The sequence below is a fragment of the Syzygium oleosum genome, unplaced genomic scaffold (genome assembly GCF_021117445.2).
Source record: "Syzygium oleosum isolate NSW1041296 unplaced genomic scaffold, Sole_v2.1 Sole_v2.26, whole genome shotgun sequence".
Taxonomy (NCBI): domain Eukaryota; kingdom Viridiplantae; phylum Streptophyta; class Magnoliopsida; order Myrtales; family Myrtaceae; genus Syzygium; species Syzygium oleosum.
In genome coordinates this window covers 3,312,134-3,325,094 of record NW_026607510.1, presented here as the reverse complement: position 1 = coordinate 3,325,094, position 12,961 = coordinate 3,312,134, and the positions used below count along the sequence as shown (strand labels likewise).

Genomic DNA, 12,961 nt, shown 5'->3' with positions numbered 1-12,961 from the left:
TCGACGAAGCTTGAGCGGCCATGGCTGCGAGCTCGAACTGTCAAGGATGTGAGCTTCAAATTTCCTTCACTCCACGAGGAAGCTCGAGCGCCATGGCTACAAGCTCGAAGAAGCTCCAGCTGACACCAAGGAGAAGAGGGCAAAGAAGAAAGATAGTTCAAACAAGGTTGTGGTTCGAGGAAAAGAGACATTGTTTTCGGCATTGGTTCACACTTGGCTTAAGGCTAACAACTGCGTAGGAGAGAGAAAATAATAGAAAAAAACCATGTCAGCATTTTCAATTAGTCAAGACGGAGTCAACAGAACGAATTAATTGTACAAATTTAACAATTTGTAAAACTTGATTGCACTTGCACTTTCTTAAAGCCTTCGGAAGAAAGTGTAATCTTGTGATAAAGGTTTTGGATTCCTTGTGCAATTATTCCTAAAATCAAAGGCCTAATACTCTAAAAAATTCCCAATTTTAGATCAAATCTCAATCCTATTTTAATTTTTTTTGTTCCATAAAAAACCTCCAACTTCAGGTCTAGTTCCAATCTAGCCTAATTTTTTTTTTTATCTTATAAAAAGTCACCAACTTTTACGTGAGGCCCAAATCTACCTCCTTACCCTCCGTTCAAAGTTGCTCTTGATAACCGAGAGATGAAAAACTCCCGAGCGCAAGCTATACGAGCGTCCCGAGTCGAGTGTTCTGAGTGCGAGCTCTCCGACCGCAAGAGATGGAAGACTCCTGAGCATGAGAGATTGAAAACTAAGTGCAAAATCGAAGATTCCCAAGCGAGATAGAAGGAATACTCTCTTTAGAATAAGAGCAATTGAAGAAAGCCAATCCTAATTGCTCTAGTTTTTCCCCCAAATTTCATATCGAAGAAGACGTCATTTCGGCTGGCGTGGAAAATCATCTCCAAAAGACAGCTTTTTGGATTTGAAATTTGGTGAAAAACTAGAACAATGACGTGGAAAAGCCACATCAGTAATGACGATTTTGAAAAGAGGGTTAACGGGGGCAGATAGAGGACTTAAGTAAAAGTTGGTGATTTTTTTATGAGACAAAAAAAGTTTAGGGTAAAATTGGAATTGGACATAAAGTTGAGAGTTTTTTTTATGAAATGAAAAAAAAAGTTTAAAATAGAATTAGAACTGTAGCTAAAGTTCGGGTTTTTAAGGGAATTCGGCCTAAAATCAACAGGAAAGTAATTGAAATTTGGATGTAGTGTCGAGTTTTTTTTTTTTGGTAACCGAGGTGTCCGGGCCAGCTTGCGCGCACCTCGACTATTTCTCGGGGGAGACTAGCACAGCAACCCACCGCCATGACCCCTCACTTAAATCACAAGTGCTCAGCTGGGGAATCGAACCTGGGATCAGTGCGCCTAACCACACAATCCCAAGTACGCCCTAACCAACTGAGCTACCCATCATGTCGGGTTTAGTCTCTGTTTGATTAAATTTTGGTATTCTTGGGGCCAAATGTTCCACGATGGGTTGACTTACCAAAGAAAGATTAAGTGAGAATCGATGGGTGCTTAATCCGGGTTGACTTGGCTCCAAGGTACATGGGCCCAACTTACCAGTGGGGAAAACCAAACAGCAAAAGCGAACAAAAAACTCTCTGGTGCCGGAAAGACAAGCAGTCGACAGACAGAAAAGAGTCGAGACTTGGACTTGGTGGCATCAAGATTCTTTCTTCCGATTGCACAAAGTGACGGTTATAACTTTGGATAACCCGCCAATCATCATTATCCATGCGCCGCGAAACCGACCCCTTTAGTCGTCACGCGCGCTTCGCACTGGGGGGTGCGCATCGGTCCCGATCCAAACTCGGGAACTGGATTGGACTGGATCAAACCGGCCTGTTCTGGGTGGTTCCTAATTCCGCATAAGGAATCTGACCGACAGATTGGCCAAGATTTCTTAATTTTTTTTTATTACGAAGTAAACTCTAATTAGTAAAATTCTTTTTTCTTTTAATGTTGGGAAACTCTCACTTGTAGGGAATAGAAGAAATCAAAGAAGAAGAAGAAGATGAAGAAATCACTTGGTCCGGGAGCGAACCTGGAATCGGACCGGATTGGTGGACCAGTTTCCAATTCGACAAACTAAGAACTGACTCTGGCCGATTTGGTTTTAGGTTTCAGGATGGGTTGTTTTCCACCCCGGAACCGATCATTTCTACTCTGTACGTCGCTTCCGATTGACTTCTTACTAGCACGTGCCATCGTCATGTGACATAGCCATTGCATTGGAACATCTATTCCGCTGGTATAACGATAATTAACGAAACGAAACCTTTGGAAAACACCCGCACGACCGCCGTCGAAGGTGTGGTTAATATCGTTGGAAGGTAAATGTGGCATGGTAAGGTCAGATTCTTAGATTTCTCCTTTAATTGATTTGGCTTTTGCTTAACCCGGAGCAACTGAGATCGCTCGAACATATGGGGAATGAAGAACGCATGTGGGGTTTCTACTAATACTTTTATCTCTCTCGTGGCATGCTTTATAACCAAATCTAACTTTTGAATTAATTTTTCTATTTAGGATGCGGTTTTTTTTTTTCCGCTGAAAACTTAACGATAAAGGAAAATATTTTCTATAAAATCATTATTTAGGAAATGGTTGATTTCTATTTGTTTGCTGACTCAGTGGAAAGTGATTTTCTACTTGTATAATCGTGATATCGTTTTTCCCCAATTTAAGTTTGTTGTTTCCAACTCATGGCAAACGTTTTTTTGCAAATCAATTAGTTCTCCGTCATCCAAATACCGGAAAGTCGAAAAAATGAAATTCCAAAAACCGTTTTCCTTAAGATAAACAGACCCTTAACTCGATTTAAATTTGGAAACATCCAATCTTATGCGCGAGACAAGATCTCCAACTTTCCTAGTTAACTGCAAAACGCATGTAATATTATTCATCGATGGTCACAAGGCGGCCAGCGGAGCACCAATGGATATAGCTGCGGATATCATCAGCTCATCAGGATGTCAACATTAAAGTAGAAGCTAGGTCTCTCATGAAACTGCCACGAACATCGATTTCAACTGTAATGTCGTCGTTTCGTAGACGATAACGACGTGATTTCTCGACGTTGTTTGCATGGAGCATATCCATTCTGAATTGCGAATGTGATATGGCTTTTCCGTCTGCTCTGCCAACCTGCTTAGAAAGAGCAGAAGCGAAGACAAAGCCACCCCACGACAGACGACATCGTAGTCCATCGGATATTGTGCGTCGTTATCTCTGCTTGGACTAGGACTGCGAGCTTGTCATCGTGGATGCGACGAATCGGGACGAGTTTTCGAGAAAATAATATTTTCAAGTTATTTATTTTTCGCGAAATAGACGGAACTTTTCACGATAAAAGTAGTGGTAATTATTAGTCTCTTCTCTATACTTGATGTTGAGATGCACGTGCGAGTTGTGTTAGAAGAGTTCGGCATCGAAGAATTTAGTATGCCGTGGAGACTAATTGCCTCATGACTCATCGACTCGAGCCTTTGAGTAAAGGTGTGATTAGCTGAATATATTGATGGACTTAAACTCGAGAAATTTCCTTTGCCATGATGTCCTTAATCTATATCTACAAGAAATTTAGCTAAAAAGAAAAAAAAATTATGTCCGCGAGAAAGATTGAAATTAGTTTTTTTATATAAAAAACTTTCCTTGGAGAGAGGGAAAATTATCAAAAAAGTAATAAACCTATTGCAATTGTACCAATTCAATCCTAAACCTTTCTTTTGTGCCAATTCAGTCCTAAACCTTTTGCATTTGCGTCAATTCAATCCACCTGGTGATGACGTGGACACTAGCTGTTCAGCCAACGCTGATATGACAATTTTTAAATATTTTTTTTGAATTTTTTATTAATTTTTTTCTTTCTCCTTTGTTTCATTCTTTTCTTTTTTTTCCCCACAGTGGCCAGTGAGGGTTGTGGCCCTCGCCTAGCCTTGCCTAGATCTAGGCGAGGCTTGGGGGCCGCGTGCGAGGTAGCCTCGCTTGCGGTTGGCGAGGCCATGGTGAGGGCTTTGCGGGCCTCGCGCAGTGGCTGGCGAGGTGGGAAAAAGAAATGAAAAGAAGGAAGAAAAGGAAAAAGAAAAAGAAAAAAAAATAAAAAAATTCGAAAAAAAAATATTACATCAGCGTTGACTGGACGATCAACGTCGACCGCCGTCCACGTCAGCGTCGGCTGGCCAAAATTGGCTGGATGAACCGAATTGACACAATTGCAATATGTAAGACTTTTTTGGTAATTTTCCTTTAGGTAGAGTGGAAGTGCATTTCATACTCTCACCAATTATTTTATTGGCCTACTCCAATTTATTTTGTTTTCTTTTAACAAAAGATTTTCCTTTTTTCCTTTTCAATTACGAATGCATACGTCATAATAAGTATATACCATTTCTCAAACATTTCATCCGTCTTTTGTTTATTTTTTTACTCTCACTATTTCCCTACCATTGCGGATTTTTCTCTCTATTTTTTTAAATTTTTTTCTTTTTTCGCTTTTCCACACGCGCGTGTGTGTGTGTGTGTGTCCTCCTTTTTTTCTTTGGCCTCATCCTTAATTGTTTTCTTTCTTGCTATGTGAAAAAATATTGCTCAAACTCAATATCAAATTTGCATAGCTTAAGTTTATCTTGATTATAGTTCTAATTTGTTGAAATCATATAGGCTTATTGGACAAAATTTAGATTCTGGTTCGAGTTATATATGTAGATTTCCAAGAGTGATATCGAATTCCATGATAAAATCATATTGGACCCTTTGACTTGACTAGCAAAGTAGCAAGTATTTCACACTTGTGTTTATTATATTTGGCTCAAAGTTGACCGGTGATGCAATGAGATGATTGTACTACGTAGAATAATGATATTATAAAATATTAACGAAATGCGAATTTATAATTATGGAAAAATTATATATTTTGAGTCTCGATATAGTCAAACATTTATATGATTTTTAAAATTATAAAGAATTATGTATCATCTCACGTGTCACTGATTGCGAGTTTAAATGAATGTAAATATTGTCATCCCAAAGAAATGTTTCTCGAATAAACACAAGCTTTTGTGGAACAACCTACTTTAAGTGGATAATAGCTCTTAGTTTTGCTCCAGAATAGGGAAACTATTTTAATCCTAAAATAATGATATGACATATATTATGCATGATTATTCGACCGTTTTTCAATTTCTAATAATTAATGGTTTTGAAACTTGGAGATACTAAATAAAAAATTGAATTGCAAACGCAGTGCATGTTGTTAATTGCTCTCCTATGACTAAGTTGAATTTGCATTGACAATTTCAGTTTGTTAGCACGGTTAGATCTCTCTGCATTCCAAGTTAATAGCCTTATCATCAATTTAATTTTTTTCGACCAAACAATTTTTTTTTTAATATTCATTCTACAGAATTATATTCATTTATATACACGGTTTTTTCGTATTTTATCTATTTATTTCTCAAATGAAATATCTATTTACCTTCAATATGTTACTAATATCTTTCCTGACCAACAATATCCATGATTACAATGAAACAAAGAGCCTTATCTTTTTTCTTCCTTTTTTTGTTGTTGTTTATCTATTATATTATAAAGGGTTATTACCACCAAAACCCTATACTAATACACTCGTGCCTTGCCACATTTATCTCAAATTGATTTTTGTGTCACAAAAACTCCCGAATTGGTATATTTGTGTCACATCCCAAGTTTCTACACCCATGCCACATTTACACAAATTAATTTTTATGTCACAAAAAATCTCAAATTGATACACTCGTGTCACACTTACCCTATATCGATATATCCATGCCACATTTACCATAAAAAAATTTCAAATTTACAACAATTTGGGGTAAATGTGGCATGGGTACATCGATACAGGGTAAGTGTGACAAGAGTGTATCAATTTGAGATTTTTTGAGATACAAAAATTAATTTGGGGTAACTATTGCACGGGTATATACCCGTTTGGAGTTTTTTGTGGTATTAAATAGCTTTTTTTCATCTTTTTCAATTTTACTTTTAAAGTGACAAAATTTATTTTCCTTCCATTCTTTTTGCAATTTATGTGTTAGGGTCAGGATAAATGATTACATTATAGTCTAGTTTTATTTAATACATCTAATTTTTTTATTTAATACATTAAAAGAAATATGTAATTTTACGTTATTTCTTTATTATTCCATCTTTTAATCTATTTTTTTTCTCATGAGATTCTTCCTCTTCCAAATAAGTACAACTCAATCCTCTCGTGAAAAAATCGATTTATTCCAGCTGAATTATGCATGGATAATATCAATTCTTGTTTTTACTTTGTGTTGTATCTAAAGGTTTTTTTTTTTTCATGGACTCATAAAAAAGTTTAGATTTTTTGACGGTATGTTTAGAGTATAAAAAACCTATAAACTTATCTTAATATGAGGGGATAATGTTGTTTTATTTATATCCCAAACAAACGGTACACACTTAATCGATTTCTAATTGCTTCGCTCTAAATGAGCTTCAACTAAATTTTACATGGGATCAACTTCGACATCGTACTTAGATTATGTCTTGATTGACAATTGAAACAAGCAATTCTCTATTGGGTATTTATATAATTTTATATCGAATAAAATAAAAACAATAACGGGGGAAATTCACGATAAATAATAATAAAAAAAAAACTCTATTCCGATAGGGAAACTCGGGTAACGTGCACAATAATAACAAAAGCAGCAAAAAGCAGAGTTTGCCTCATTTTCCACGCCAACGGACAAAACTAACTTACCGAACTAAACTCCAAATCCTCACCCTTCCCGAGAAACTACCCGCGCGAAATCTCCACCGTCCATTTTTTTTATTTCCATTTTCCATTTTTCATTTTCCATTTTCGCTCCGCCAATATAAACAAACCAAAAACCAACTCACGACGGTCTCACTCCTCCGCAGTACAACAGCGCGGTGGCTCCTCCGTGACCCGGCCCCCCCGGCTCGGCCATGACGCGCCTCCCCGCTCCGGCCGACGCCGCCGCCTCCCCGCCGCGGCCCGGCGGAGGCCCGGCCCCCCCGGCCGCCGCCCCCGCGGCCACCGCCGCACCTCCTGGTGCTGCTCCTTCACCGTGCCGCCTTCCAGCCCCGAAACCCTAGCGGCCTCCCAGAACCAGCCGAGGCCCCTCGGCGGCAAGAGCTCCAAGCCGGTGAAGCCTCCCGAGTCGCTCGCGAAGCACGGCGCCGTCGCCGGCGCCGCTGCCGCGAGCTCCATCCCCAACTCACCCCAGAGCTCCAAGTCGGGGCTCGGCATCGTCGGCCGGATCGATCCCCGACGGATCCTGTCGCCCGGCCGAGTCTCTCCGATCGACTCCGATTCCGTCCACGATGCTGATCCGGCTCCTAATCCGTCGGCGGACGTGGCCAAGCAGCCGCGATCCGGTGAGTGCAGCTTCCGCGCCCAGTCGGAGCGGTTCTCGATGACGGAGCTGCAGGCGGAGAGCTTCCGAGCGCCCTCCGAGGGGCTCCAGGCTGCGCACGAGGGTCTGTCGTTGTCCAGATCGGGTTCCAGCGATAATGCAGACAACATGTTTGATGTCAGGCTTAATTTGAGGGCGAAGAACGGTGGGTGCTTGGTTTTGGAGCTTAATTCGGAGGTTTTGTCCGCGAATTCGGAGGTTTTTGCCGGTTTGATTGCGGAGCACCAGAAGAGCTTTGGCCAAAATGGGAGTTCCGCGAGCATTTGTCGGATTGAGGCCCCCGAGGTCGAGAATTTGGGGATATTTAGGGAGACAATTGAGTTGATGTTTGAGGATGACATCGCGAAACGGCTTTTGAAGATTGGTGTATTTCGCTGCATTGATATACTTGAGGTAAGCAATCTATGTTCTCTTGAGAAGGGTGCTATCTTCCGGTTTTGCTTGCGCAGACAATTGGATTCGCTTGACGGGGAGCAAGTAGTTTTCTAGTTCACGTGTATTCTAGCAACTATTTAGAAGGAGATGAGTTGTAATGATGTTCGATGATTTACTCACAAATTTCAAATGCATTAATCTGCAGTAACCAGAGCCTAACAGTAAGTCTCTTAGAGAATACTTTTTAATTGCGCATGCTAAGCTTGAAATTTTGTGGACAAGAAGAAATTTCATTAATCACCCTAGCCCAAACTTAACTGAAGGCTAAATTCTGATTCTACTAGGCAACCAAACCCCAGGTGAATGCAACTTAGGTTGTCGCAGATATGACTTGAAGCAATCTCCCAATGAACTCAGTCACACATGGCTGTTCTTCTTCCCTGCAAAAGGAAGTGGAAATCCCAAATTCATAGTATCCTCTCCGCCATATGTGTTTGCAGCACGGATGAATGTCCGCTAGTATCTTGCAATGTGCTAGGATGTATTTCTGTCTATCGATGGCCCCCAATCATCCTAAATCCTTTCAATGAAGTCTTGAGATCTCTGATATTTTTTTTCTTTTTCTGGTAGAACCTTAGATGCTAAGCTTTATACTTATTTGGCTGGTAATTGGAGAGGAAGTTCCTTATTTTGTAATCCTGGCACAAGGAAAGGGAGAACTGGAACTGTTTTTCCTTTCACGGCAAGAGAATCTGGCTTGACCTTTCAGGTTATGGCTTTCATTTGATTTTAAGAAGTCCACTTGCAATTATATGATGAGAATCGGGAGACGACTAATTTTTCGGAGCATTCTTTTTTCAATAGTTTTGGATTGCGTTAAACAGGTCAAAACTTGTTTAAAAAAATCAAAAAGTTATTTATAGATTAATCTAGTTGCAGACTTTTAGTAATATGAAGGACATTTTCATTTCATTTCCCCCTTTTGAGAATTAAATGGGATCACTAGTTGCATTGGTCTGAGGAAACGGTGACTGTAGCGAGATGCCTTTTGGCCTATCAATTTCAAAATCGTGATGGCCAAAAGATTGGGCTTTGCAGGACCAAAATCTCAAATGCAAGTGCACATCTTCTGAATAGTAATATATTCTGGTTTGTTGAAGCTTACTCTCTTTTCTTCTTAAGAGAGCGATGTGACTGTTGATCGCTTCTAAATCATTTTTCTGAGATCTGGCCCTTGGTATCTTTTATTACTTCTACTGGTGTCTGTACCAAGATTGGTGCAATTCTGTCACTCTAACTTGTTTATGGAAATGACTTAATAATCAGTAGAGAAGTATGTAACCTGGAAATACCTAGTTGTTCGTAGTCAGAAAACATTGCTTCTGTGATGCCTTGGCTTCAGCTGCTGTTTACTTTTTTAAAGTTGGCACAGACTCCACAAACCACCTTTCTACTCTTACCACTCCAACACTATGAGTTTCTATGTTTTATGGGCTGACTGTTGCCTCTCTTCATTAGCTAGTTGAAACCCTCTCTATTAGTTCTTGACTTGCTATCGCTTGTTATTATCGACTCTCAAATTTGAACAATTACCACCTACAATTTTTGAAAACTCAATCACCAATATCAATCATTGTTGCCCTCTTCGCTAGGACACTAGTATCCAATATCCGCAATTAGCATTAAGGCTAGGTCCCCTGTCACCACCTATTTGTTAGCATGATTTCCATTTTCAGAACTTCAAGCAGAAAGTGTTTCATTTTCCATAGACATTTGAGGTGTCGTGCTTTTTTTTGGCTTTCACAGAGATTTATTCCAGTGGAAACTTGATGAGTTAATCAAAACAGATTGCAACTTTTATCTTTTTGGCAAGCCATTTAACCTTTGACTAAGGCCTTCTCATCATTGCTGTTACATCGTCTTTGACTTTTATGGTGTGATGAATCTCATTTAATGGTGGCATTCAGTACAATCTTGAAAATTGCAGATACTGCTGGGGGTGGTGTTTATGTTCTTCTGTGAATTAAATGACATGAGGTTGTGTAAGAGATTTCCTCATCTATAGCAATGAATTGCCTGTCTGAAGCAAGAGTCTCGCTGCATGCTTGTTAATGTAGGAACATATGTGGGTCACTTAAACTGCGTGTGCAAAATGAGACTTATTTTGAGGAAACTGGAAGCAATATGCTCATGTTTTGTGTATCTACCGCTTGATGCATCCCTTTCATGTTCTCGTTGCAAGTCTGTTTAGAATCCAATTCCAGAGTCAATTGTCTATGTGCCATTAACTGAAGATTTGATGAGTATGGAGGATAATTAGCCTGACTTGGATGCGTCTCAGGTGCCAATATGTGTCGTAGTGTCCGACTTGTCTAAAATTTCAAATGGGGAACTCATGCCTTAGCTATTTGGACACTGCTCTTTTAGATATTTGCAATTACACTTGGTAATTTATTTGTACTGTCAGGGGCAGGTTTTGGGATGCATACAGTTTTCTTTGATATTTTAGCAATGCATTTTAATGTATATAGAATGACTTGAAAGGGCATTCTTGTTAATGCTTCAGGCAAAGTAAAAAACAACCTTTTGCCTTCCCGCCAATATCTAAAATTTTCAAAAGAATAATATGTGAATCTACGTGTCAAAATTTGAATATTTTGAATGTTTAAGGTGTTACGGGTTAAGAAAAAGTCAAAAGTGTCTGCATTGCAAGATGTGGATTAGGCAAAAAGTAAAAAGTAAAAGTCTATCTAAATGCGCCCTTAACAAAGTTGCATTTTCTGCGAATTTGGCATGATGGGCAAATGTAGTTCATGAAAAGTAGACTAGAAAAATATTGGGAAGGATACTTCTCTCTCTCTCTCTCTCTCCCTCCCTCTCTTTCTCTCTTTGACTGGTTGGCAAATGTGCACTACCTTTTTGGAAATTGAATTGTTTGAAACTGAAATTTTGTTGTCAAAGTAAAGACATCTCTTCCTGATTTCCAATCTGTACTTACTGTTCTGATTTGGTTATATTAGAATTATATCTGGCAGTCAGTTTGTGCATTTTTTATTTGTCGATTGTGGTGCGGAGGGATTATCCGGCTCTTAGTCTATTTCTTCACCATAGACTAATAGGACTAACATGAAAATTGTAATACGCTTGTACAAAGAAAATTCTCACTGTTCTTCTTTGGTTTTCTATTTTGCTTAAATAGGCTTCATATGTGTGTGTCTTCATTTTCCTCCTTTAGTTAGATGCCGAGCTCATGCACTCATATAGTTTTTCTTCTCATCAATATTCATAGCTCTTAGCTAATAGCATCATCTGCCTGAGTTCTTAATTTGCTTTCGGAACTATGGCTTGTAATAGGTGTGCCATCATATCAGCGTGGCATTTATAAAATGAAGTGAAAAGAGCCTAGTAGGTGGCGGGAGAGGAGGGGTGGGGGGGGGGGGGGGGGGAGTGTGGACTAAGAAATACCTTAACTCATGGTTCATCCTGATATTTGGATTCTCTAAGGAGTTCAGCTAACAATCCCATTCAATGATCTTAAACAGGTATCAGCTGGCATTGCGTTCAAAAGAGGCATCTTGTCTTGCTTAAAATATCTGGAGGCTGTTCCATGGACAGAGGAGGAAGAAGAGAAGCTGAGGAGCTTGTTCACAAGGTTTAACTTTGATAATGTGACAATTAAAGACATCTTGTCCAGACTTTATATGCTTGACACGGAAAATTCCCAACAGAATTTAGCTAAGCAGCTTATTTTTTCAATTACCAAATGTGCTGATGCAAATGCAAGGAATGAGCTGAAGTCACTAGTAAAGGGCCTTCTTTGCAAAAGTTCAGTCTATGTGAAGGACCAGGTTGGCCTCGACAAGCAGGATCTCTATAGTGTTTGCCAAACTTGTCTTGATTCATTAGTCAGCTTGTTGGAGGAAGCCTCTGGTTTTGCTGCTACCCATCAGACGCAGTCAAAGGATGAAACAAGTAGACCCTTGATAGAACGTATCTCTAGACAGGTCGATAATATTAACTGGCTGCTGGAAATCCTGCTTGATCGTCAAATGGCAGAGGAGTTTGTGGAGATATGGACAGATCAAAGTTTACTGCTGAAGATGCATGAGATTGCATCACCAATGGTCAGGTACGAGCTCAGTAGGGTTTCAGCAAATTTGATCATTGCGATGGGAACCAGAAGACTTCACTGCCATTCAGAAGTGAGAGCAGGTCTCTTCCAGGCCTGGTTTGGCCCTATGCTTCTGGACTTTGGTTGGCTGCAAAGATGTCGCAAGGGGCTTGAGATGAAGTTGCTGGAGGAAGCTATGGGCCAAACCCTCCTAACGCTTCCCCTGAAACAGCAGTATGCACTCTTCATGGAATGGTTCAGATGCTTCTCCAAGCACGGATCAGAATGCCCAAACCTTAGCAAAGCTTTCCAGATTTGGTGGCGTCGGTCCTTTTTGAGGGGCTCCGAGACTAATGCTATAGAGTCCAGGTAATTCGTACTGACCCTCATTGTTTGTTTGTATGAAATGTTTCTTACTAGGTCCTGTCGAGAGATTCTGAAACATCTGGAAGTGAATATGGAGATCAGCATTGTAAAATTGTTAAGATGTTTAGTTGGCTTTCTGATTTCTAGAGCTTCAGCTTCCTGTTTCTACCGTGTGCATCTAATCTTTAAGATTGTTTGAGTCTGGACAGAAGGTCAAAAGGAATATCAAGTAATGTTATATCCCTAACTCTAAGGGAGGGACGATAGTCCCGACAACTAAAACCTTCCGCACATCGCGAACTTAAATTGCAGAAATCTCCCTTCATTGTTGTGCTCCATTCACTACGATCCAATGATAAGTTCACATTCTGGAAATGGCTTACGATATTTACTCGTCCCTTGTTAAATCTGACTGAGTCACATTGGTGTTAGTTCCTAAAATGAAGTCCGATTTTGTTGCGTATCTTGCCATCGACGTTCGGCATGCTCAAATCTACTGGTTAAGTTCTTTTAATCTTATCTCTGTCCTGGCAAGATTTCTGCCCAATGTATGTTCTCTCCTGGTTTTTATTTGCATCAAAATGAACAGGACCGTGAACAAATTGGAAGCTCGAGATCTCGCAATATCATCTATTTGACCAATTGGAGCCAAA

General features: G+C 39.8%; 1 protein-coding gene across 1 annotated transcript; it reads left to right on the top strand.

The window, feature by feature from the left end:
- Window positions 1-5,870: 5,870 nt before the first annotated feature.
- LOC115662798 (BTB/POZ domain-containing protein At2g13690) lies at window positions 5,871-12,456 on the top strand. The gene is made up of 3 exons (XM_056303134.1): window positions 5,871-5,889; window positions 6,939-7,849; window positions 11,374-12,456. The coding sequence occupies exons 1-3, from the start codon at window positions 5,871-5,873 to the stop codon at window positions 12,313-12,315; spliced, it is 1,872 nt and encodes a 623-aa protein (XP_056159109.1). The 3' UTR covers window positions 12,316-12,456.
- Window positions 12,457-12,961: the final 505 nt, after the last annotated feature.

What these genes read in the sequence shown, in the direction of transcription:
- LOC115662798 (XM_056303134.1), top strand. An exon ending in GCTGCATTGATATACTTGAG is followed by an intron (nt 7,850 to 11,373) that starts GTAAGCAATCTA and finishes GATCTTAAACAG; the next exon opens with GTATCAGCTGGCATTGCGTT.